General features: G+C 37.3%; 2 protein-coding genes across 3 annotated transcripts; one reads left to right on the top strand and one right to left on the bottom strand.

The window, feature by feature from the left end:
- The first annotated feature begins 489 nt into the window (after positions 1-489).
- Positions 490-12,598, top strand: si:ch211-214j24.10 (uncharacterized protein LOC558894 homolog). Its single transcript, XM_033976315.2, has 5 exons — positions 490-612; positions 2,801-3,259; positions 8,410-8,928; positions 10,963-10,995; positions 11,922-12,598. Exons 1-5 carry the CDS (start codon positions 597-599, stop codon positions 11,990-11,992), a joined length of 1,098 nt encoding a protein of 365 aa, XP_033832206.1. The 5' UTR covers positions 490-596; the 3' UTR covers positions 11,993-12,598.
- A 7,760-nt stretch (positions 12,599-20,358) lies between these two features.
- osgep (O-sialoglycoprotein endopeptidase) lies at positions 20,359-25,932 on the bottom strand. Of its 2 annotated transcripts, XM_033976205.2 has the most exons (12): positions 25,859-25,932; positions 25,334-25,454; positions 25,099-25,218; positions 24,497-24,672; positions 23,977-24,072; positions 23,634-23,683; positions 23,475-23,553; positions 23,334-23,399; positions 22,813-22,903; positions 22,188-22,263; positions 21,093-21,191; positions 20,361-20,675 (listed from the first exon to the last, which is right to left on the bottom strand). In XM_033976205.2, exons 2-12 carry the CDS (start codon positions 25,446-25,448, stop codon positions 20,636-20,638), a joined length of 1,008 nt encoding a protein of 335 aa, XP_033832096.1. In that variant the 5' UTR covers positions 25,449-25,454; positions 25,859-25,932; the 3' UTR covers positions 20,361-20,635. The 2 variants fall into 2 exon arrangements, with proteins under 2 accessions (XP_055081642.1, XP_033832096.1); XM_055225667.1 differs by lacking the exon at positions 25,859-25,932 and having other exon boundaries at positions 20,359-20,675; positions 25,334-25,487.
- Positions 25,933-25,997: the final 65 nt, after the last annotated feature.

The raw sequence follows: 25,997 nt of genomic DNA, 5'->3' as shown, positions 1-25,997 counted from the left end.
TAATGTTCGAGGGGATAAGAGACTCATTAGCAGTGTGGGAGTTTGTCAGCCTGGCTACAGTGCTGAACAAAAATCTGGGGTTATTTTTGTTTACTTCTATTAGATTTTGTTTACTTCTATTAGATTTGAATAGTATCTAGCCACTAGATATGCCACTTCCAGAAACTTACATACTGTACCTTTAATACAAACGGAAGAATAGCAACAAATAAATAACTGTACATAATGAATGATAATGGCTACATACTTCATACCAGATTTGCAATCACAAGTGTAGTTACCACAACATTACACGTTTTAGACACTTTTATTTTTGAATTTATGAAAACATATTTTAGCCAATGCTAATTGAATTTTTATGTATAATTATTGTCATTTATTTGCTTCCCTTTGTCCAAAAATAGCCTTACTTTTACATCTTAGTGTACTGTTGCTACGAAGATAGGTTCCCTCCCTGTTTCCCGCCGGAGCTCTTATCTGCTGCACCTCCGGCTCCGCCCTCAGTCGCGTGTCGCTTCCTGGAGCCGTTCACTGACTTCGCTGTAAACAAAAGTTAGAAACGGTTCAAAATCATCCTCACAGTCCGCGGAAAAGACATGCATATCAAAACAGGTGAGTCCTAACAACTTCCCACCCCGCTGAGCGCTTTTGTCCGTCTCTGAATCGTTATATGACCAAGTTAGCACCGCTTTAGCCAAGTATCGAGGCTCCCGCTTTGAATGGACTCTTACGAAACTTTGAGCGAAGCTAGCACTATCCGGGGCTAAACTTGGAGCGATTACATGCGAAAACTTTAACGACAACATCTGAGTTTGAACAATATTAATATTCAAAGTCCCCCCATGCTATATTGGTCATCTCAATGTCGAGTTTGTAGACGTGAAACAGTGTTTTGGATACGTTTGTGAACGCCGGCGTTGTTAAAAGTGTGCTCTAAGCTCATGGCAGCTAGCCTCAACTCAAAGGAACTGAACCGGAGCTGTGCCAAAAATAGACAAATGTTTTCCCCAGAGCCAAAGGGTGTAAGGTCTGAAATATGCGTTTGATAATTAATTAACCAACGAGGAATTATATTAGTTAAGTTTTATGGTCATGTAACTTGAAACAGCGATCTCGAGGGTTGCTTTTTCGGTCGGTCACATGAAAACTTGGCTGCAATTGTAATCATTAACTTTCTATGTCATTGTTACTTAACGTCAATATTTAACTTTTAATTAAAACTAGCATAGCGTATTTACAATTTATAAGATACAATAAGCATAGCTTAATTGTAAACAATACACGATTTTTATTTGGTCCTTTTTACAGTTGCGATTTTTATTTTATGTATGCATGTTAATTTTGCATAATCAGAGTTGCCAAAAATTGTAATTTAATATAATTAAATTAATTAATAATTAATTTAAGTACTTGTTTCTATACTCTTATTAATCAGTAGACTGACTGGCATGTGAATTTACGTAAATGCCCTATATATTTCATGGTAGTTTTGAACCTTTGAAGCTGCCGTAATTTGTTCCTGTGCCTAACTTGACAAGACTTAAATGACATCCCAAGTGTTTCCTAATCCTTCCAGAGAAACAGTATGTAAATGCAGAGGGCTGGAATGTGGCAGGTCGGTGGGTAGGAACAGGTTTCTCGCGGGGCAGAGCCGTGGAATGGGTGGGAAAGAAATGTCTTTATTTGAAAAGTGTCACTGAGGCAAAGTATTATCTGTTAACATGGTGTCTTGGTTTTTGTATCTGAGATTTCTCCATTGAAATACTGTAAAGTGCCTATAGAAGTTATGAAATCTGTCAGTCTGTAGTTTTTAACCTGGACAATAAAATACAAAATACTGAATTGTATATTGACTTTATAGGCTTTTTTCATTCTGTAGTATTTCCACAGTACTTTTGGCTTCCCCACAACATCTCAAATGTATATCAATATTACACTAGAGTGTCACCTTTAGAATTTTAATTCCATTGTTTTATCCCCGACTAATAATCTAAAAATTTATGATTTCCCAGTTGACATTCTATTGATACAATTGCTTGGCTTGAGCCACATGACAATGACAGCCATTGAGGAGAATTTAAACCCTTCAGTTAGCCTATACATTCATTACCCTGCTACCCATATTGTATAAGTGGCAGAAAATGTATACATCTTTTTTACATAACCTTTGCAAATTATTGAGTTCTAACCAGGATTACAGTAGGAAAAATTACAATTTGCCAATTCAAATATTTTTATGGCATTCCACTGTACTGTTAATTAGATTGGGAATCGAGGTCCTATATTCTGCTACGTTGACTGTGAGCTTTAAGCCCTGTTATAACATTGTTACCACCTCAAAAACATACCTGGAGTTGTTTTGTTTCACTCACACATGTTTGAGTAATGCTTTATTATTAGTCTGTCTACATCTCCAAAGCTTAAAATGCCCCGTTACACCTTGTGATGTCATGTAGTGGTAGTTTTCAAGTTAACAGCTAACTTTTTACCTTTTGTTTGGTAGAGATTGGTAATTACAGAGCTTGACTTATCCAAATTATTCTAGTGAAGATTTATGGAGTTTAAAAACACAATGGAGCAATTTCTATATTACCACATGACATCACAAGGTGGAATGGAGTGTTTTCCTTTTGAGAGAACTCGGCCTAAATATGCAGAGCTTGTGTGAATGAGATAAAACACAACTTCCGGTATTTTCTGATGAGTAAACATTGTAACAGAAATCAGAAAATTGCTTAATAAGGGCCCTTATAAGGTTATTTATACGGACCTCCCTGATTTACTCCATGTTTTTGTGCAGGTTCCTGGGAAGCTGCTACTACAGTCTGTGAGTCCGACCCTCTGTGCGACCCTGCGGTGCTTGTTTCTGCTGCAAACTCTGAGCCCCAAATCCGCAACCGGCGCTTGTCTCCCGGATCAGGCAGCGGAGGCGGGGGAGGAGGAGGAGGCTGCATCCCAGAAAACAACCAACAGCAAGCCCCACGCCAAATCTCCCCCGAAATCTACGTCCCCCCAAATGGACAACCACAAGGTCCAGCAGTACGCAAAGAGAAGGAACGTAAGGCACACAAAGGCAGGAGTGCGCGCAGAGAGAGCCACAAGGGGGCAAAAGAGAGGAAGGTGTCACAGAAGGAGCGCTGGGTGAAGGAGAGTCTCTCTCTTCTAAAGCCTCCTCCGGCCTTCCCCGTTCAGGACAGCCCCGCCAAACTGCAGCCTGCCGTCAGCTACGCCTCCAAAGTGAAGGCAGGGGCAGCTACAGGTGGGGAATCTCTAGGAATGCATGAGTTTTTTAAATATCTTGAAATAACAATTGTTAAACCACTAGCTTAACATCAACACTTCTTTAATAGAGAAGACCCATAGTCTAAAATTATCCCCCATAGTCTAAAAAAAAAGTCTGGACTATACATTGCTATCACAAAATCACACTTTGTTTGTGATTGTCCTACCATACACATTTAAAAGATATTTTTGAATTTGGATAATTTGTTACAATATTTTTCATAAATATTGTAACAAATTATAATCTCTGTTGCTAGGTGGGTGAAATGGCAAAAATGTATGCCACAGTTTTCTTGGCGCTAAATCAGTTTAGATTTGATCTCATGATGTAACCATAGCCTTGTCTTGAAGAGGTAACTAAAATCCTCTAATTCTTAAAGTTCTCACATTACTTTATTTATTTATATATTTATTTGACAGGGACATAGTTACAACATGAACATTGCAGCTGATGTGATGCATAGAGCTAATTCTCAACTCCCGTCCCTGGTTGGGCTTCTCCACAATTCACCAATATGCAAAGTATATTAAAACACCTGCCCCTTAAAATAGTTACATCAGTACCCAAATATACATTCAACACTCACACGTTCTCTCACTCACCAACTGTCATACTACCTATTTACAAGTGGGTACAGTTTTGACTCATTTTCAGCCAGTTCTTAACCCTAGAGGTGAACATTTTCAACTCAGAAATGTTTTTTATTTCGGTGGGCAGTGAGTTCCACAGTTTGCAGCTCTGATATGAAAAGGCAGACTGTCCAAAAGAGGTTCTGCGTTGTGGGATTTTACAGTTTTTGTTTATGGTGCCTCTTGTCACTCTGGTGCTGTTTAGTCTTTGTATAAATGTACTGAGTGGTTCTGGGGCCAAGTTACGAATACACTTAAAACATAATTTAAAAAAACATAAACTAGTAAAACTTTCAAAACTTAATAGATTATATTTTTTAAGGATGTGACAATGATGAAAACAGATTGGCTTTCGATCCATAATTTTGATTGCTTGGTTGTACAAAGAACCAATGCGCTTTGTGGCTGAGGGAGCTGCCTGGGCCCATGCTGTCATGCAGTAGGAGATATGAGAAAAAATCATACCATGCATGTACAGCAGGGCTGCCTGATTTGGAATATATTGCCTTATCAATTTAAAACAATTTAGATTTCTTTGTATTGTTTTGGCTATACTCTTAACATGCTTATCTAATTTTAGTTGGGGGTCTAGGACCAACCCAAGATATTTAAAATCGTTAGCTACTTGTAGACCAAAGATTTCAAATAAATTTGCAAAATGATAAAATACATTTATTTTTTTTAATAGAAAAACACATAGAAGCAGTTTTTGCAAAATTTAGAGTCAGCTTATTTTGAGTTAGCCACTGACTAACCTCAGCCATGCATGCGGACAAAACATCCGCAGCCTGCTCTGGTGTCTTGGCGGTTGCATAAAAAACTGCGTCATCCGCATAAAGTTGGCAGCAGACACCTGGGCAGGTCAAAGGCAAGTCATTTATGAAAAGACTAAACAGCAATGGTACCAATATGGAGCCCTGAGGTATGCCCATGCGAATATTTGCGAATGAAGATTTATTTTCGGCCACTTTAACACACTGTTTCCTATCCTGAAGGTAAGAGGCAAACCAGCAAATTGCCTCAGGGGCGATATTGAATGATGTCATTTTTGATAAAAGCAAACTGTGATTAACGGTTTCGAAGGCTTTTTTTTAGATCGAGAAACACAGCTCCTACGACCTCACCTCTATCGAGGGACTTTTTTATATTTTCAATAAAACAGCAGTTTGCTATTTCGGTTGAATACCCTGCTCTGAAACCAAACTGCTGCGAGCTGAGGAGCTGATTAGCCTCCAAGTAGTCAGGCTTCAATTTTTTCGATTACTTTGGACAGTATAGGTAAAATTGATATTGGCCGGTAATTGGACATAGAATCTGGGCTTCCTGCTTTAAAAATTGGCACATTCACTGCTTTTTTCCAACCTAAGGGAAATTTTGATTTTTTTTTATGGACAAATTGACTAGATGTGTCAAAGGTTTAACTAATATATTACTGTAGCGCTTGAGAAAACAGCTATTTAGATTATATACATCATTTGATTTAGAATTTGATAACTTTTTTATTATCCGTGTGACTTCTATCTCATTCACTTCTTCAATGCAAAAATAATTATCAGGGTGCGTTAAAGGTGGTATATTCACATAATCAGTATTCTCAAAACATTGTGCCAATTTTTCAATTGACTGGACAAAATGAGTATTAAGGCTGTCAGCCATAGTGGCACCGTTATTAGTAGTTTTACCATTTATGGTGAGTTCACTAATTCTTTTAGGTTTGAATGCTTTGTTTATTTATGTATTTTAAGTGTTTCCAAAGAGAATTTGTATTGCCCTTTGCATTGCCAATAAGCTTAGTATAATATGAAGCTTGTGCTTTTCTCAGTTCTTATACTACTTTATTTCTTAAACTTTTGAATGTTAAATGGTCAGTACTAAGTCTTGATTGTACTGATTTCTTCAAAGCTAAATCTCGTTTTTTCATTAGTTTTTTATGTCGTCATTTAACCATGGAAGAGTACTTTCCCTTTGTTTACACTTTTTTTGCTCAGTAAATTTGTCAGCTATTTTTGTGATGGCTTCTGTTAAAAAAGTACAACATTAATCTACATCTTCCATATCCTTGATTTGCTCCCAACTGAAATTATTTAGTTCTCTTTCAAACAGTGTAGTTTTAGATTTAGGTATTACATATTTGATATCATTATCATTGTTGCATAATTTACCAAAATATTGCAGTCTTTTTTTAGTCAGTTTTCTAACCATTAAAGTCATGTTGTGGTCAGATAGCCCCGTTAGTAAATTATACATTCTTGTAATACGTTCAGGTTTATTTGTAAAGGCCATATCAATCAAAGTTCTAGTCTGTCTGGTTATCCTAGTGCAGTGGTTCTCAAATAGTGGGTATCTCACCGTGCCCCCCCAGGCGGTGAGATACCGGGGGGGGATATATTGGGGGGGATATATTGGGGGGGGGCGTATGACTCCGCGTATGACACTGTAGTACTGTACGCTGCGCGCACGCAGCGCGCACACAGCAAAGAGCAGGAGAGAGCAAATAGATCGTGACACAGGGCAGTGAACTAGAAACACTTTTGCTAAAGAGACACTATGGAAAACATTTTAACAGGGATGAAAAGAAAGGCGGAGATAGACGGAGGTAAAGTCACACGAAAAATAAGACGAGGAAGTCTGATGAAGCGTATTTAGCACTTGCTTCACCGTGACTCCGGTGGGACACGTGTGGACAGACCGGTGTCTGCTGTGGCAGCGGACAGTATGAAGCCAAATAAGTTAAAGCGCCATCTCATTACACCTCAGTCACGCTGATAAGACGCTGGAGTTTTTTCAGTGTAAATGTGCCAAATATTGCCAATAATCATCTCGCTTTGTAAATGTCACTTAAAGCAGCAAGCACTGAGCATCATATAAGGTGGAGTACCAAATTGCTAAATTACTTGTTTTAATTTGATATTAATTTAATTTTAATGTATTATTTTGATATTTATTTAATTTTAATTTATTCATTTGATGTTTATTTAATTTATTTTTTTTGATATTTAATTAAATTTCATTATAAATTTAGAAATTTTTTCTTCTTTATAGGGGGGGCATGATAGAAAATAATTGAGAAGCACTGTCCTAGTGGGTCCTGCAATCATTTGTTGATAGTTAAATTTAGTCATTATTGTTTTCAGTTTTTGTTTTGCACCTTTATCAGACCAATTTACCAGTATGTTATAATCACCATACCATATAGTTTCTCTATATTCCTCAAGATGTTTAACTACATGGTTTAATTCATCATAAAAGGACATATTATGAGATGGTGGATTATATAGCACAGCAACATTGAAGTTCATTGATGGGGACAAAGTTATGTTCAGGGCTAAACACTCAAGATTGGAGTTTAATTCAACTACCTTGCATTTAAATTTATTTTGAATATAAATCAACACTCGTCCTCCCTTTCCTGAGCTTCTATCCTTTCTGAAGCATTGATATCCATCAATGTCTATCATATTAGTGGGGATGTAGCTGTGAAGCCAGGATTCAGTTAAGCAAAGGTAATCCAAGTTGGAATCCATGAGGAGAACAGCAATCTGGTCCTTTTTGGAGATTAGACTGCGGATGTTAAGGTGTCCCCCGAATATTCCTTTTGGTTTACACTTTGGTTCCCATAATACTCGCGCATGATTAACAGTTTCAAAGAAAAAGTATTGTTTTTGCTTTAGCGCAGCGAGGCTGTATTTTGTGCGTGTTTGAGTGTTATCCACTCCTCCGTCGTTAGCCTGTCTCGCTGCCTCTCCGTTCGCCAAACAGGAGTTGCCACCCGGCGCCGCAGACGCTGTACCATCGCGGCAAAAACCCGTGGTTATGGGCTTCGTCCTCGCGTCCGCACGTGGGACTATGAGGCAAATGGTTACAATTGGTTCCATCCAAATGTGGCTCACACAGACCATTGACCAATGGGAGGTGTCTTTGAGCATAGAGTTGCATTTAAGTGTAAATTGGTGAATGAGATCACGCTTGGATTTTTTTAATTCACCATACAGGCCAGCACTATTTGTCATGTATGTTTTTGAGGAGGTAACAACATTCCAACTTTTGCATAACCTTTAATGTTTTAAAAGTCATTTAGGAACATTTTGTTTTGTTTCATCCACATTTGTTTGACTAATTCTTTATTATTACATCTCCAAAGCTCAAAATGCTATGTTTCACCTTGTGATGTCACGAAGCAGTACTTTTCAAGTTAACAGCTACCGTTTACCTTTTGTTCAGTAGAGACTGACTGTACACCTTCAGAATCATTCAGCCCTGGAACTGAGTTAAAAAGCACACTGGAATGCTTCCTGTATTACCACATGACATCACAAGGTGGAACCGAGTGTTTTCAGTTTGAGAGAAGAACTCCACCTAAATATGCAGGGTTTGTGTGTTAAGCATACCAGGAATTGTTTTGTTTCATCCACATGTGTTTTTGATAAGGAAACGACATACTATAGATTTTTAAAATGGCATAATATGGGCCCTTCTTAATATCTCCTCTCCTCTCAGGTGGGCTCGAGGAGGACCGCCCAGCCATTGGTGTTCTGCTGCAGAACCAATGGGGTCTGAGTTTCATCAGTGAAGCGCGTCCTGTTCCAGAGACCTCCGAGTCTCAACCCCCAAAGGAGATGTGTGCAGAAGGGCTGTGTGCAGAGGACCCGGAAGGCCCACGTGCGGAAGGCCCACGTGCGGAAGGCCCACGTGCGGAAGGCCCACGTGCGGAAGGCCCACGTGCGGAAGGCCCACGTGCGGAAGGCCCACGTGCGGAAGGCCCACGTGCGGAAGGCCCACGTGCGGAAGGCCCACGTGCGGAAGGCCCACGTGCGGAAGGCCCACGTGCGGAAGGCCCACGTGCGGAAGGCCCACGTGCGGAAGGCCCACGTGCGGAAGGCCCACGTGCGGAGGAGCCCAGTCCAGTTGCCACACCCCTTGCAACAAACATACGCCCCCGACAGGAAGACGAGGAGAACAGCAAATTGCTCCTCTGCTGTCGCCATCTAGTGGAGGCTTTGAATTATCACAGTAGAGGTGAGTGGATTATTTAAAGGTATACCCATGTTGCAAGTAAAATGTATTAGTGAAGTTGAAGTATTGAAATAAAATACCAAAAGACACTTCTTGACCTAAACAAAGATGTGCAGAGTATAATTTAAATGATGCAACATGACTCTCCACAACTGTAAATGAGTCTCCACAACTGTAAAGTCACCCTAATTTATACTTTGCAGCTGATGTTATCAACATTCCCTGAGGGTGTGATGCTAACTGTAGGCTCTGCTCTGCCTGAAGCTCTGTGACTCAAATTTGAGTCTAATCTGAGCTTCATTTTAGCATAATCTAACTGCACAAACCAAATAAGTTCAAAGAATTTATTTGGTTGAAACTAAGTCCTTCTCAAGTAACATTACAGTTACAAGCTAGCTAGCATTAGCCAACAGTTATTTCATTTGGTCAGTCCCACCTTTTTGTTGAAAATCAAACAACTAAACAGCATCATGAATGCTTATATTGATCACCGGCTCCTGAAAATGTGTTTCATTGTGTCCATTTAGCAATTTTCTCTTGAGTTTTCAGATTACTTAAATATTTTTGGCTGTGTTTGCTCATCTCTGCATTATGCCACCATGGTAACTGTTGAGCATTCACCATAGAGATGCATCTAGAACACCCCCAGTGTGATGTCACTGCAAAATATCAATGGGTTGCATTCATGTCGTAAAATTTGATATTATAATTTCTGATGGACAGTTCAGGTGAAAGGACATCTTTGACTTCAGAAAGTGGTGCCAATATTCAGCCCCACTATGAAAAAAGTATTTCACTTTCATATATTTTACTGACAGAGAACTGTCTTTTTTGCTTCATAGATTGCAGAATTGTTGACCTGGTTTATGGTCAATATCTCTGTAATTACTGACAGTTAAACTCTAAATTCAACCTGAGAATTCTGATCTGTCTCCAGCTCAGGTTATGTTCACGTAACATCACAATATTTTAAATCCATATAGTTTAAACTATTAGACAAACATGTTATTGAGCCTCAAGGGAAATGTGTCACAATGGCTCAGTTTCTTAAAAAAAACAACCTTTTTTGAAACATTAGTTCTAAAGAGCAAAATAATGCTCTGATGTATACAATACTTCTATAATGTTATCCCCTGTAGAAGAAACAAATATTTTCCTTTCCTCTTGTCCTTCATACTATCTGATTCCTGGTCTGTAACGCAGAGTCACAGAAAATTCGCATGTTTTGGTGAGATGTCCAAGATGTCTGGTATGATCGCTTCAGGCCCAGAATGAAATATCAGCACAATCCTAGGACAAAGTGCTTTAAATGGTCTACATTTTGTGATTATTAGTCATCAAATTCAAGAAAAGATCATGTTTAAAAATGTCCTATAAACAAGATGGTTTCTACACCTTTTGCAGCCAACATGAATGAGGCATTAGTTTAACGCTTTAAGCTGCAGCGTTATACATGTCAAATTTATGAAACCTACATGTTCTATTAATTAAATATGTTTGATGAAGCTAAATTTTTAAAGCTTCAGTAAGTAACTTACCGGTATACATTACGGTAGGGTATACGGTACTTTTTTTTTTTAGTTTTTTTATTTCACAGACAAACCTAGAAAACCTTATTGTGAGAGGGCTCTCCACAAGTCTGTCGCGTACTTAACCTGGGGAAGGGCTTCCTCCTGCTTGTTTCCATGAAAATAGTGTTCCTTTGCCTATAATCTTCCACAGTATGGCATAAAATTTACCCATCTGCATGGAGAATGTTCTTAAGTATGGATTTAACTTTTAACTTTAAAAAATGCCCATGTAATCATGCAAGTGACATAACAACTTAAAAACTGTTATTTGAAAAATGTTAAATTGTAAGAAGTCTTATGAATTCCCTGCTAAATGGCCCTTGACAAAAAATGAATACTAAAATGGTAAATTGGCCATGCTGGTCCCAGCAAACAGTATATTTCATTTTACAGCTAATCTACACATTAGTATAGAAGGACAAAATGCTTTTCAAATGTTAACCCAAGTCTCATTTTGTCTCTGCAGAATGGAATGCTATATGCAGCAGAGAAAAAAAAGGTGAGTTGCTTAAATATTCTTTAAATTCTGTTCTGTTCTGTTTTTTTTTTTTGTAAATTGGTTTCATGATTTCCATTTTCAATCAAGTTCAGGAATTATTATTTATTATTACGACACATTTATGTGTGTACTGGGTATTGTGTTTTGTTTTTTTTACTGCTGATTTAGGGTCATGACTAACAAGTTTGACAAACTTAATTGCCAAGACTAATTTAAGTTTATGTTGTTGTTTTATGAGCTAGATGATTCAAATATTAGTGGTTGGTTCATTACTCATCTTAGATAAATGTTTAAATCTAAGCTGGGCCAATATCACAGTTTATGAAATATCAACTTATTTTTGAGAGGTAATGTGAAATTTGTTGTAGAATCAGTATAAAATTTCATTGTCATAAATTCCTGTAGTCTATAGCCAGCCATCTTTATGAAATCAAACTTTAACAGCAAATGAAAATAAAACCGAACAGACACAATAGAACAAATGGATCACTTTCAAAAATTGTATGTCATAATTTCAGATGAAGGGCAGGGGCCTGTATAACTCTATAGGACATTCACTGTTTTTGAAAGGCATACCCAAACTTATGATCCACAAATGTTAAACCTTATTATTTTTGGGGGATTTGCTTCACAAACTTATGGGTTTATGTCCTTTCAACTAACAACAATCATGTCTTTGGGGTTGAATAATAGCACCGTTTTCTGAATCTAATATAATTATTTTTGATGGCACTTTGTAATTACTGGGCTTACCCACAGGAAACAAAAACTGGCAGATTTGTTGACCTGATTCTAATATCTCTGAATTTGCTGTGTAACTGTCAGATACAAGCACAGAATTCTGACCTGTCTTCCAGCTCAGTTTAAACTATAAGGATTCTACAATGTTTTGAAGTCATTAACTTTTTTTTTTTTTTTTCTTTCAGATCCCCAAAAAATAGTTTGGTACAACCCAATTCAAGATAAACCTGATGTCCATCCCACCAGATGCACATAAAAAACTACAAAAAGGTACCCGAAAAAAAATGAAACAATGGACAGATTTTCTAAGCCCCTTTCACTGTCAGGACACTTTTTGGACTATGGACTTTTTAATGCCTTACAATGCCTGCCTTAATCAAACCATTTCTTCATTTGTTGAATTTTAAAAGCTTATATGAGTTCATAATGATGTTTTTTAAATCTCTAAGTAGCTGTAAGTACATTTTTTCACAATGGTAATGTTGCAAAGCTGTAGTTTTAACAAATCTCTTCTCTGTAAAGCGAGTAGTCAATCAAGCACTTTGTTATGAAAGAATAATATTGAGACCGATTTGTCCCCATTTTTGGATTTGGAAGAATGTCTAAAAGTTGTATACAAAGGTTTACATGAGGGTGTAGCACAGAAAGCACAATACCATTCACCCTTTATCAGATTTAATGCTTTTATTCAGTTTTTTTTTTTCCAGTTGTGTTTTCCTCCTACAGGGATTTTACCATGTTCAGTATATGTTGATTGTTTTTTTGTTTTTTTTGTTTTGGAAATGAATTTATTGAAATAATAAAATTTACACTGGAGAAGGAATGTGAGAACAGTATTGCTTAATAAAAGAAATAAACTTGACATGTTTGTTTTTTATTTTTTATTTATTTAAAATGTGTACAAACATGCCCCTGTTTTATGCTGTTGTATATTTTTATACAAAGCTAAATATAATAAAGCTAGGATACCTCATTTTAAAACATGAAAGAAGGAACTTGCTTGTGGCTCTAACTAGTTCCAAGCGTTCACACAGCCGTTTGGCATGTGACTAGGCCTCTCACGATAAGTACTTTATCAAGTTAACGTTCAATACATGTCTCTCGGCTGGCCTGGGAACGCCTTGGGATCCCACCGGAGGAGCTGGAGGACGTGTCTGGGGTGAGGAAAGTTTGGGAGTCCCTGCTTAGACTGCTGCCCCCGCGACCCGGCTCCGGATAAGCGGAAGAAAATGGATGTATGATGGATGGACGTTCAATACACGATAGATGGTACAATCATTTTTTAAGGTTTATATTTATTGCAGCTATACCTTTTCTTTGCTCTAGTTGATATACTATGTTATTTATTAAACGTTCTAAAGCTCAGATCTTATCAAATTATTTCATTTATTGCAGCTCTTGTTTGTGGATAATACTGTACAAATAGAATAGTCTTTTGGGGGAAATCTTGCTTTAAGGTTACTGTGTCAGTGGCCTAGCCTTCAATATCATTTATCGTCTATATTTTCTTCAATATATCGTACATCAAAATTTGTTATTCTGACAGGCCTACATGTATATATTTTATATATTTAACTTTAGAACAGCTCTCATTCTAAAATGTAACGTACACACGCATAGGCCTGTCAAGATAATTACTATATTGAGTTACCAATCAATATGTGTTGGATGGATCATTTTTAGGGGTTAGTATTTATTATGGGGACTTTTTCTTTGTACCAGTGAGAACATTATTTTTTCTATACTATGATTGAATTTGAGCTGTGGACTTATTACAAATACAGAATAACTACTAAGTGTTTCGTTCTGCATTCTATCTATTACAGTTGTTTTTTTAACCATATTGTACTTTTAGAATAGTTTGAGCGGCATAATCCTACTTTAGTTTTTGTGTAAATTTGTTTCAGTATTATCTATTATCGCCAATATTTTCTTCAGCAATATATCAAAAGGTCAGGACAGGCCTAGGACAGGCCTAGTTGCACACCATTGAGTGTATTGAACAATATTTACAATATACTTTGCACATGGTTTTAAAGCTGGGGTAGACAACTCAAAGTCAAATTTACAAAAAAAATCTGTCAAGGTGATATGCCCAAAGAATCACGATTTTCTTAGTCAAAGCAGCGCTTTGATTTTATCACTTTATTTCACGTACACTTAGACACATTTAATGCCAGGCAATATCAATATACTATCTCCATGGAGATCAGCATGCTACAGGCATAGACTGTATATATAAATAAACATAGCTAACCCGCTAGCCGCCACATTTCAAATAGGCAGTGACACATCGACACAATTTGCCTCCATGGACTCTAATTGCTGCTTTCAGGCTCGTCATTTTGGTCTTAAAATGTTCGTGTTAACTAGCTCTACATGACAATAGTCTTGTTATTGCAATAACGCTATTTAACTTACATCTTTTGAATCACAGACATTCATAGATACGAAATTCTCTGTTTCTGCCCATTTGATCACTTGGCTAGCCGCTAGCCTACTACCTCGAGCTCCGGAGGTGCATGCGGCTCTTTCATTATACTGCAGCTCTGCGTGGATTGGGAAAATAAATTATATATATTTAATTGAAGTGTATTTTATTTGTGTTAATTCTTGTAGTTCTACATTGGAAGATTATTGTGTGAAATATTAAAATAAATGATATTATTTATTATTTTTTTGTCTCTCAAAATAAGCGTCACACTCGCAGAAGCTGGTATACCTGTCAAAACATTTATTGAGACTTTCAACTAGCCATCCCCCCGCACCTACATTAACATGAAGAAGGATGCATCTGGAGTCCTGTCAATCTTCTCACTATGTTAAAAACAAATACTGCTCATGCCTCACAGATTACTACGACAGTATGACGGCGTGTAAGGGTCAGTTACATAAAATAAATTATGAAGAGAATAAAGAATAAGTTGTAATTTTATGAGAATATAGGCTGCTGTGCGTGAATGAGTGACTAGTGTGTTATGTGTTATGGGGAATTTGGAGCATTTTGTTCAGATATCCTAATTTATTACGCACAATGAAATACTGTGTCTTTTAGCCCACCATCACCATACTATCATCAGTATAAATACTTTGAAGGGACACTGCAATCATTTGAGTTTGTTTAGTTGGAGGAACCATACAGATTTGGAAGAAATCTCCTTGTCCTTATCTCCTTGTCTCACCAGTAACTAGCAAGAGAGAATGATTTGTGGTCACGACATGAATAATTTATAATTACTATAATATCATTTAATACTTTTAATGCAGCAGGACCCACAGGATAAGCAATGCCCCCTGTGTGGCCGCTCAGACAAAAGTAGGTTGATTTTTAACAGACCTCTAATGTAAGCCCAGCAGAGGATGTTCCACCTGCGGCAGCTGAGGAAACTTAAGCTGCCAGTTCAGATGATGGTGCAGTTTTACACTTCCATCATTGAGTCCATCCTCACCTCCTCCATCACTGTGTGGTTCGCTGGGGCCACTGCCAGGGACAGACAGAGACTGCAGCGCATTGTGCGCGCTGCTGAGAAGGTGATTGGCTGCAGCCTTCCATCTATACAGGACCTGTACGTCTCCAGGACTCGGGGGGCGAGCAGGCCGTATAGCAGCTGACACTTCTCACCCTGGACATGGACTATTTGAGCCACTTCCCTCTGGCAGGAGGCTACGGTCCATTGGGACCAGAACCTTTCGCCATAAGAACAGTTTCTTCCCCTCTGCTGTTCGTCTCATGAACACTTTATAATATCTGCACTAAACTGGACACTTAATAACACCGGTCACTTTAATAAGCCATGTTTGCACTGTTGTTTTGATGCTGCTGTTGTATATATTTTCTCCCTTTAAGTATTTCATTTGATTTTTTAAGCATATCTTTTTAACTTTGTGCATGGCCTTATTTGTATTTGTATTTATTCAGTGTGTTTATGTTGCACTTTTTCACCGAAGCAAGTTCCTAGTTTGTGAACTGTGTTCACAGACTATGGCAATAAAAGTCTTCTGATTCTGATGTAAACGCGCAGAGCAGGGATGAAGTATACATGTACATGAAACCTGAAAGCACTCAGATCCATCACTCAGGGGCTCCTAAGGGCCGGTGTGGATGAAGACGCCCGTCAAATCCTCATTATAATAACTAATTCTTACAATTTTGAAACACTACTTAAGGAATGTCTCTTTGTTTGTTAAGGAACAAACAAAGAGACTTACATTTTTGGTGATTTTAACATAAATTGGGAGGACAAATCTGGCAGAAAACATCTCAAAAGAATTGCTGGTACAAATGGTTAAAGGGCCCACAAGGACCACACCGTCAAGTAGCACCCAGATTGATCTAATATTTACGAATCGACCTGAGAGGTTAATTAAAGCCTACACCATGTTAGCCGGTCTTTCTGACCACAACCTGATCCTTACAGCAAGAAATCTTTCAAAAAAGAGATTCTACCCAACAACCAAAGAAAATGAATATGTCAAAATTCCTAAAAAAACAAACAAGAGGTTTTTAAAAATGCAGTGCAGCAGATTGAGTGGGAAGGGATACTATCGGGAAGCTATGAAAGGGATAGTGAAGTTTTTTCAATTGCAATTGAAAGTCTAATTAAAAACTTCAGCTACAAAATTAGCAACAAACATAAAAATGTGATACCATGGATGAATTCAGACATCCTAAGACTAATGAAGGAGAGGGATCTAGCATTGAAAGATGCAAATAAAAGCAAGACGACTAGTGTAAAAAAAACAAAAACAAAACTGTTTACAACATTAAATATAAGGTTGTAAAAAACATACAAAAAGCCAAAGCCAACTTCTCCCTGACTATAATTGAAAACGCAAGAGGTAATTCAAAAACTGTTTGGCAGCACCTGAAAAATCTTACAGGACATGATGCTAAAAAGAAAAAGCTTTTAGAAATCAAAGTCAATGATAAAACAACAAGTGGCCCACAAAAAATTGCAGAGGCCTTCAATAATTTTTTCTATGAGTCCATTTCCCCAATAGCTCAGTCTTTCCCATCTAAAAACAATTTACCTATATTCACATCAGAGGCACCCTTCAAATTAGTCAGTGTCACTGAAACTCATGTTGCTCAGACAATAAAATCACTTAAACTATTGAAAACAAAGGACATATTTAGCATAGATACATTTACATTAAAAGATCTCAGTCAAACTCTCCTCCCTCCAATAACCAAAATTCTAAATGATTCCATACTTGAGAAGGTCTTTCCTAGGGTTTGAAAAGCAGTGGCTGTAATTCCAATTTACAAAAGCAGAGATTGTTTAATAGTATGCAACTACAGACCTATTAGTATCCTACCTGCAGTGTCTAAAATAGCAAAAACAATTGTAGCTCAGCAAATAATCACACATCTTAACACCAGTTCATTCCCACTGCATTCTATGCAGTTTGGTTTTTGAGCTAAGCATTCTACTGAGTCCGCAAACAGTTATTTCACTGAAAACATCAAACATTTATTAGACAAAGGTGGCGTGGTTGGTGCAGTCTTTCTAGAGCTAAAGAAAGCCTTTGATACAGTTGATTACAAAATACTGCTAACAAAACTTTACAATTTCAACTTCTCACCTGATGCAATAAAATGGATAGAATCATATTAACGGATCGATACCAGTCTGTCAGAGTCACACTCCACCCCCCTTCCTCTATCCACAGGTGTTCCACAAGGTTCTATACTAGGTCCATTGCTTTTCTCCCTCTATATAAATTACCTCCCCGTCAGTTTGTCCTAATGTCCATATCCAAAATGTATGCAGATGACACCGTTATCTACACACATGGCAATAACCCTTCACAAGTGGCAGAAAAACAAACACAATCCATTATTCACATCTCTAAATGGCTAAAGTAAAACAGTTTCAATGTATTTTTCCAAATCCAACAATACACATACATGCAAATGTCTGGGTGGGTGGAGAAAAGATTCAACAAGTCTCAGAATTCAAATATCTTGGAATAGTAATTGACTCCAAACTGACTTTCAAATCTCAGATAAAAAAAGGTGTCCAATCGACTAAAACTCAACATATCCAATTTTCGGTTCATCAGATCTCACGTATCCTTGAAGGCAGCAAAATTGTTCATGCACTCAATGGTTCTATCACACATCACTTATTGTTTTACTACATGGTCCTAGGCAAATAAAACAACGCTAAAACTTTACAAACAGACAATAAAAATACTGGATAAGAAGTCACTGAGACACCATCATTGCAATATTCTCCAAAAACATAACCTGTTAAGTTGGGAAAACCTCATTAAGTATTCAAACCTTTGTCTAATCTACAAAATTATTCATGGACAGTCCTCTCCTCCGCTCACCCAGTTCATCAGCACTAGAACCACGACACAACGTCTCAATCGAGGGGCAGCCCATGGAGATTGTATAGTTCCTTTGAGGAAAAGTGCATTCAGTCAGAGCACATTCTCAGTTATAGCCTCTCAGCAATGGAACTCAGTTCCCAGCAGCATTAGAGTTAACCCCATACAGCTCATACAAAAAACACATAAAGAACTGGCTAACCTCCCAGCAAACCTGTGATCATTAAGAGTTTTTACTATATACTGTATGTGTGAGCTTGTTTATAATTTTATAATTTTCTAATCTTTACTATGTTTTAGGAGAAGGCTCTGTATGTGGTTTGCTGTTTAATGTCCTCTGGCAAGTCTGCAAAAATCTGACCAGTTTAAGTATGGAGAGAAGTAGAGCAGCAGACAGAAAAAAGGGAAGACAGAGGAGAGGAGAAGACCAGAAGAGATTAAGAAAGATGAAGGACAGTAAGGAGAAGAGAAAGAAAGGAAAGAGAGAGGGAGATGGCAAAGTCATGGGCTGAAGAGAGAAGACAGAGCAGGAAAGGAAAGATAGGGAGGGAAAAGAAAAAGGAGTATGATCAAGCCTAAATAATAGCATCGGGGGAGGAAAAAGAACCTAGAGCTGCTTTAGAAAATTACTGAATCATGATCTGACCATCAACAAAATAGCAGACCATGAAATCATGATTCAATTTTTGCTGTCATAAAGCCCTAATTGCAAACATAAAATCTATTATACAACCCCAATTCCAATGAAGTTGGGAAGCTGTGTAAAACTTAAAAAAACACAGAATACAATGATATGCTGAACTGAATAAACTACAAAGATGATACACGATATTTAATGTTCAAACTGATAAACCTTATTGTTTTTATGCAAATATTCAAGCATTTTCAATTTGATGCCTGCAACATATTGCAATAAAGCTGGGACAGGGGCAACAAAAGAATGGGAAAGTTGAGGAATGCTTAAACTACATCTGTTTGGAACATTCCACAGGTGAACAGCTTAATTGGAAACAGGTGAGTGTCACGATTGGGTATAAAAGGAACATCCACGAAAGGCTCAGTCATTCACAAGAAAGGATGGGGATGGGGTTCACCACTTTGTGAACAACTACGTGAGCAAATAGTCCAACAATCTAAGCACATTTCTCAACGTACAATTGCAGAGAATCTGGAGAAATCTTTGCACGTAAGCGGCAAGCCCGAAAACCAACAATGAATGCCCATGACCTTTGCTCCCTCAAGTGGTACTGTATTAAAAACAGACATGGATGTGTAAAGGATATTACCACATGGGCTCAGGAATGCTTCAGGAAACCACTGTCAGTTAACACAGTTTGTCGCTAAATCTCCAAGTGTAAGATAAAACTGTACCATGCAAAGTGAAAGCCATATATCAACAACACCCAGAAACGCAGCTGGCTTTTCTGGGCCTGAGCAGACCTGAGATGGACTGATGCAAAGTGGAAAAGTGTGCTGTGGTCTGACAAGTCCACATTTCAAATTGTTTTTGGAAATCATGGACATTGTGTTCTGCGGGTCAAAGAGGAAAAGGACCATCTGGATTGTTATTGCCGCAAAGTTCAAAAGCCAGCATCTGTGATGGTATGGGGTATGTTAGTGCCCATGTCATGGGTAACTTGCAGATCTTAATGCTGAAAAGGTACATACAGGTTTTGGAGCAACATATGCTGCCATCCAAGCAACGTCTTTTTCCCTGCTTATTTCAACAAGACAGTGCCAAGCCACATTCTGCATGTGTTACAACAGCGTGGTTTAGTAAAAGAGTGAGGGTACTAGACTGGCCTGCCTGCAGTCCAGACCTGTCTCCCATTGAAAATGTGTGGCGCATTATGAAAATACAACAATGGAGAACCTGAACTGCTGAACAACTGAAGTTGTATATTCAGCAAGAATGGGAAAGGATTCCTCCTGCAAAGCTTCAACAATTAGTGTCCTCAGTTCCCAAATGCTTCATTGTTGTTAAAAGGAAAGGTGATGTAACATAGTTGTAAACATGGCCCTGTCCCAGCTTTACTGGAACATGTTGCAGACATCAAATTGAAAATGAGTGAATATTTGCATAAAAACAATACAGTTTATCAGTTTAAACATTAAATATCATGTCTTTGTAGTTAATTCAGTTTAATATATTGAAAAGGATTTGCAAATCATTGTATTCTGTATTTTAAGTTTACACAGTGTCCTTCATTGGAATTGGGGTTGTATAGGTTGAGTGAAATGCCCTGTAGTAACTTGTATACTACTATAACTTTAAGCCAATCAAATAAGCAAGACATATCTGTGTAGAATATACTGAACTTGCCAGCTATTTGACTTACTATTGACATCACACAGCGGAAATATTTATGTCTATAGCTGACATGTCCACACAAACAACCATGAGGCATAGTCAGAGTTTAACTTTATGAGCCAAATATCAATAGATATTTTGTGTCACACTTTTCCAAAATGTGACCTCTTTCCAAACCCAACACAAGCATCATGTAATTTCTGTCCAAGAGTCTGTACAGTCAATGTGGCATTACTCCACAGCTGAAGATCATGCTCTCCAAGTCACCTCCACTTCATCTGTCCTGAACCTGAAATTAAAGGAACCACATGTATGATTATCATTTAAAATTCTATGAACATGACTGAACTGTGTTCCCACACATGACGTAAACATATTCAAATCAAATGTAGCTCTTACTGATACTTTCAATGTTGATTTATTCTTGATTAGAAACACTTTGGACATGATGGCCAAGTCAAAAAAAATACTTTAAAAAGTTAAGTTTTGTTTCTCAAGATCAATCAGAAAGCAGATTGAGCCTCACATGAGTCTTTCATTTGGGCCAGTTTCAATGCTGAAATACTTACAATACTACAAATATTCTGAACCTATACCGATATTTACACCAATAATAAGCCATCAACCATACCATAATACCATACAATACCATAATTTCACAGCATACTAAAGCAGCCCCACATTAGAATAAACTTTTTTTTACTACCTCTGTGTGATCCATGAGTCCTCAAGCTCTGTGACCTGCCCTGACCGGAACATCTCCCATCCGGCTTGAGCAATCATGGCTCCATTGTCAATGCAGAATCTGAGGAGTTTAAGGACAAAAGATTTATCTGGAGAGAAGGAGCATGGTACGCTGACAAAGGCTGGCGCAAGCTCCTGCCTCATGGAACTATGCTGTAACAGTTTTCATTTGAGAAAAGATAAATCGTCTTTGGAAATAAGGTGGGTACTATTCAACCACACAACCACTGCAATGAATTCTGTTAAGATTCAATATGTAACTTTTTTCTATAGATTAGATACAGATAGATTTATTTTCCACAAAAATGAACCTCTGTTAGCCTTTACTCATCCAGGAGTGGTCCATGGTTGAAAAAGTCACTCCCAAATAGAAAATGACTCTGGGATGTTAAAGGTTCTTGTTGGAGCCTAACCCAGTTTTGTGTGTGTGTGTGTGTGTGTGTGGGGGGGTGTGTGGGGGTGTGTGTGTGGGGGTGTGTGGGGGTGTGTGTGTGTGTGTGTGTGTGTGTATATATATATATATATATATATATATATATATATATATATATATATATATATATATATATATATACACACACACACACACACACACACACACACCCCCACACACCCCCCCCACACACACACACACACACACCAGGAACAGGGTGTTTTACATTTCAGAGAAAAACTCAGCCTAAATATGCAGGGTTTGTGTCTTAAATATATGTGAATGAAACAAAACCAAACTCCAGGTATGTTTTTGATGAGGAAACAGCATTATAACATAGATCAAGAAAATAGCGTAATATCGACCCGTTAAGCTATACAAAATTTTACCTTTAAAGAATATTTTTGTTATTTTCATCCAATAAGGTTCATTAGGACATTTTGGTAATGTAAGGATTCTGAGACCTGTATTTTACAATACAGTAAATAAATGATCTGTAGTTTTATCATTCAGCAAGGGGAACAATGCATTGTAACTTTCTACATTGGTCTCCCAGGATTAAGCATCAAAAATAAAAATACCACCTTGTTTTTGTATTGGTAGAACTATTGTGAACAGCCTTACCGTTCATCAGTGGAAAAGAGTTTTGCTCCTCTCTCTTCACACATAACTCCCATCATTTCCTGCAGACGGAGGTTACCTGCACAGGACACACATTGATACACTATGTATAACTTGCCCATAGGCGAATATATAATCAATCAAGATATAAGCACTTTGTCTAGCAATTTTTTGTATGAAAATGCTGGGGTTGCATGATTTGGGAAAATTATCAAATTGTGTTTTTTCTGACAGGCATAGCAATTGTGATTCGATTTGCATTTTATGTGATTCTGTTCAAGTTCATATTCAAGTGTGTCCAGAAAAAAAGACATTAAACTGACAAACTAATACAAGAATAACATTTCAGAACTTGCAGGGTTAGCAGTTTTATGCAGGATGAGACAGGATATTTTGTTATGTGGAGGGAATTGGAGGAAAGTACTTCAAAAATTGCAGCTTTTGTGATTTTCTAATTGAAATTTGATTGCGTCCCCTAAAAAGCGCTTTATAAATGAAGTGTGAATGATTGAAAAACATGAATTTGCAGATTTACATTAGTTTAAAATGCTTTTTTATTTATTTTTGGAATCCATTTATGAAATTTATCTTGTCCTTTGTGTTTCATGAGATCATTAGTTTGACTCACAGCCCACTCCTCCAACGATGAGCACCTCCTGTGAACCACAGTGAGCCATGGCCCTCTCTGTGATCTCCACCAGCATTGAGAATAGTGTCTCCTACAGGACAGAGACGGTACTGCTCAATTCAAAACAAAACAACTCAAAAACATCAAGAAGCAGCATTACTAGAGCATTGTTTTCAAAACCTAGCTAAGAAATCTTTAAATTAAGTTCACATCCAGCTTAGCCCTCAATGATGCAGACTTGGATTGGTAATTTTCTAGTCTTGGTTTTGTCCTGGTCTAGTCTAGGTTTAGTTTCAGAATTAAAACAAAATGGCAAATGTAAGCAATAATTGAGTCTTCTTTTACTCTTACGACTTTCAATTTCAAGTCAACTCCAAGATTTATTTTTGCAATAATAATGTAAGAGACATAGGAAAGGCAATTATTCAAAATCTATAACAATGTGATGTAAACTAGATCTGTTAACAATCAGACTAGCAAACGATATGCATATTTTAGAAGCTTTAAAAAATATTATTCACCTGCAAAGAGAAGCACAGGTCCTCTGCTGTGTATTCACCAGAACTTAACATCTTATTGGCAGCTTCCTACAAAAACACATATAGTTTATGACAGTGATTTTATGAGAAAAGTCCAGTAGTATTCCAAAAAGACTCACTCACTTCTATATAAGATAAAATGCCTGAAAAAGACACATCCATTCCCTTCACTGTGTATGGCAGCTCCACATACTGAGTCCCTCTGCAGACAAAAACAGAGTAAAAGTGTCATTTTAACCTTTACAATAATGTCTAATACAGTTTAATAGTTGTAATACTTACTTCTTGGCCATCTGCTCTATGTTGTAGCCTGGACTGGGGTCATTCGAAATCTAAAATGTGTAGTAGTAAGTAGTAGTAAGAAGTAGTACGTAGTAGTAAGTAGTAGTACGTAGTAGTAGAAAATTAGTATTGTGTTTGATAATTGAAAATATCTTCCTTTGTGATTATTATGTAATGATACTTTTATAACAAATTGAAAAATATAAAATAAAATATATGCCAACACTAATACAGCAGTTATATGCTCAACCAGGGAGTTAAAATAAAATCTATATAAAATCACATAAAAAGTAGGACAGAGGAGGATCATATATTCTCAAATATAAATGACAAACATACAAACCTTTATAACTCGGGCAAACCGGTCCAGACAGTTACCGACGGCGATATCAATCGTCTCACCAAATATTCTATAGCGCCGTTCAGAGTAAGCAATGACCTAAGAAAATGAATGATGAAAAGGTTAAAAAAAGGTCTAAGCTGAAAAAAATACATATTGGTTATCAATTGGCAAGAATCAAATATATAATATTACTATGCCAGCTTCACAGCATAACAGACTAATCAGAAAGAAGCCAAAAAAATTGTCCATTGTTGACATCAGCAGTTTATTTTTGCATTTTTTCTAAAAACATTTACACAGGCAATGACGCTATGAGGCTAACATGCCGATCCCATCAACAGAGACATAAATGCCAAACTGCACCAACAGTCTCTCCACCAAGAAAAGCAAGGAGGGTTAAGTATCTTGCTAAATGATAGAAAAGTATGAGCTAGCATGAACAGGATTCAAACCTCTGACTTCACTGTTACAAGACGGCTGCTCTACATCCTAAGCCCCTGTTTTTAAACCAATTTCCCACCTGTGTGTTTCCTCCGCTGACGTAGAGCACCGTGGGGTTGTGTGCTTTGGTGATGAGGCGTCCCATCTCGATGTGTCCGATGCAATGGTTCACTCCCAGCAGTGGTTTGTCCCAAAGCTGAGCCACTGTCCGAGCCACGAGAGCCACAGTCACCAAAGGTGCACCCATTCCAGGACCTGATGCACACACAAGAACAGTATTAGACAGGTTATGTGTACTATCATGAGTAGACTTTATTATTCATATATACACTGGTAATACATTTTTTAAAGGTACACTATGTAATTTTTCTGGAGGGTACAACATCCCCATGTAGTTATTGCTTTGCCTGTAATTATCAACTATATCCATCTATATCCATGGAGACAAGCAGCTAATGCCATGAGGGATAGTTACTAGTCAGATCTGTGGAGAGGTCAATCCGCCCCCAATAAGACTGCATGTTTTCAAAGTATAATCTGAGCAATAAAAAACATCAAAAATTGTATAAATGCATTATAATGCCATAATGAGGAATATTCTACACAAAGCAATATACCTTCCGTTGATTATGTGAAAAAAAAAAAAAAATTGTATATATAGAATATGAGTGAATGTGTTACCTTTCGTATAGGCTACACAGTCGATGTCTTGAGGCTTGAGTCCTGCTTCATCCAGTGCCTCTTTTAAAATGGTGAGGATGACAGCTCTGTGGTGTCTGGCTGTGTCACTGGGCATAAAACCTGAAAAGCAAAATAATAATAATAATAATAATAATAATAATAACAATAATAATAATGTCTAACAACTAAACATAACAATGCACTACTGAAATTAATATTAACTGAGTATACATGCCTTGTCCAGGAGGAGTGATGTAGGTCCTCCTTGGGTTCGAAAGCACCTCTCCATCTTTGATAATGCCCACTCCGATCTTATTGGCACTGCCCTCAAAACCAATCACTATCGTCATGGTAAACTGGGAAGAGATACGTTTAAGAGATAAATCCATATGAAATAAATGTGTATAACAGGTAAATACATTTCTTTATTATGTGTTCATAGAAAACATAGGACCAGTTCAACACAGAAATTAGATACATTTAAAATTTAGATCCAAGAAGCAGATATTATTAAAATGTAAACTGTTTTTTAAAGCTAAGATTTTTTTTATCTGCAATATTTTTCCACAATGTTTTAATTATTTAATCTTGACTTCAACATATATGCACTGAAGAACAGATTAGTGACTAGTGCATTCATTGAAACATGACAACTATTTACATGGTAAATGCATGTCTACAATATAATTCCATATATTTTTCACTACACCATATTATACATAGGCAAAATAAAAATCATGCTTTCAACATGTTCGCTCACATTTCATAAGAAGCGACCAGTATATCTCGAAAATGTATTAATCTTGAATTTTCTGCTAACTACTAACAACATGCTACCGAAGTCCCTTTTCAGGACCCCAACAAAGGCTGCAACGGATTTTGCCTGACAAAAAAATAAC

This window comes from Periophthalmus magnuspinnatus, chromosome 12, assembly GCF_009829125.3.
Source record: "Periophthalmus magnuspinnatus isolate fPerMag1 chromosome 12, fPerMag1.2.pri, whole genome shotgun sequence".
NCBI lineage: Eukaryota > Metazoa > Chordata > Actinopteri > Gobiiformes > Gobiidae > Periophthalmus > Periophthalmus magnuspinnatus.
The sequence above is the reverse complement of the archived record's forward strand: the minus strand, read 5'-3'. Positions and strand labels throughout refer to the sequence as shown.

What these genes read in the sequence shown, in the direction of transcription:
- si:ch211-214j24.10 (XM_033976315.2), top strand. An exon ending in TTTGAATTATCACAGTAGAG is followed by an intron (nt 8,929 to 10,962) that starts GTGAGTGGATTA and finishes TTGTCTCTGCAG; the next exon opens with AATGGAATGCTATATGCAGC. An exon ending in ATGCAGCAGAGAAAAAAAAG is followed by an intron (nt 10,996 to 11,921) that starts GTGAGTTGCTTA and finishes TTTTTCTTTCAG; the next exon opens with ATCCCCAAAAAATAGTTTGG.
- osgep (XM_055225667.1), bottom strand. Translation starts at nt 25,487, where the DNA reads ATGGATTTATCTCTTAAACGTATCTCTTCCCAGTTTACCATGACGATA. An exon ending in GGTTTGCCCGAGTTATAAAG is followed by an intron (nt 23,684 to 23,976) that starts GTTTGTATGTTT and finishes TACACATTTTAG; the next exon opens with ATTTCGAATGACCCCAGTCC. An exon ending in GACTCATGGATCACACAGAG is followed by an intron (nt 20,676 to 21,092) that starts GTAGTAAAAAAA and finishes CTTTAATTTCAG; the next exon opens with GTTCAGGACAGATGAAGTGG.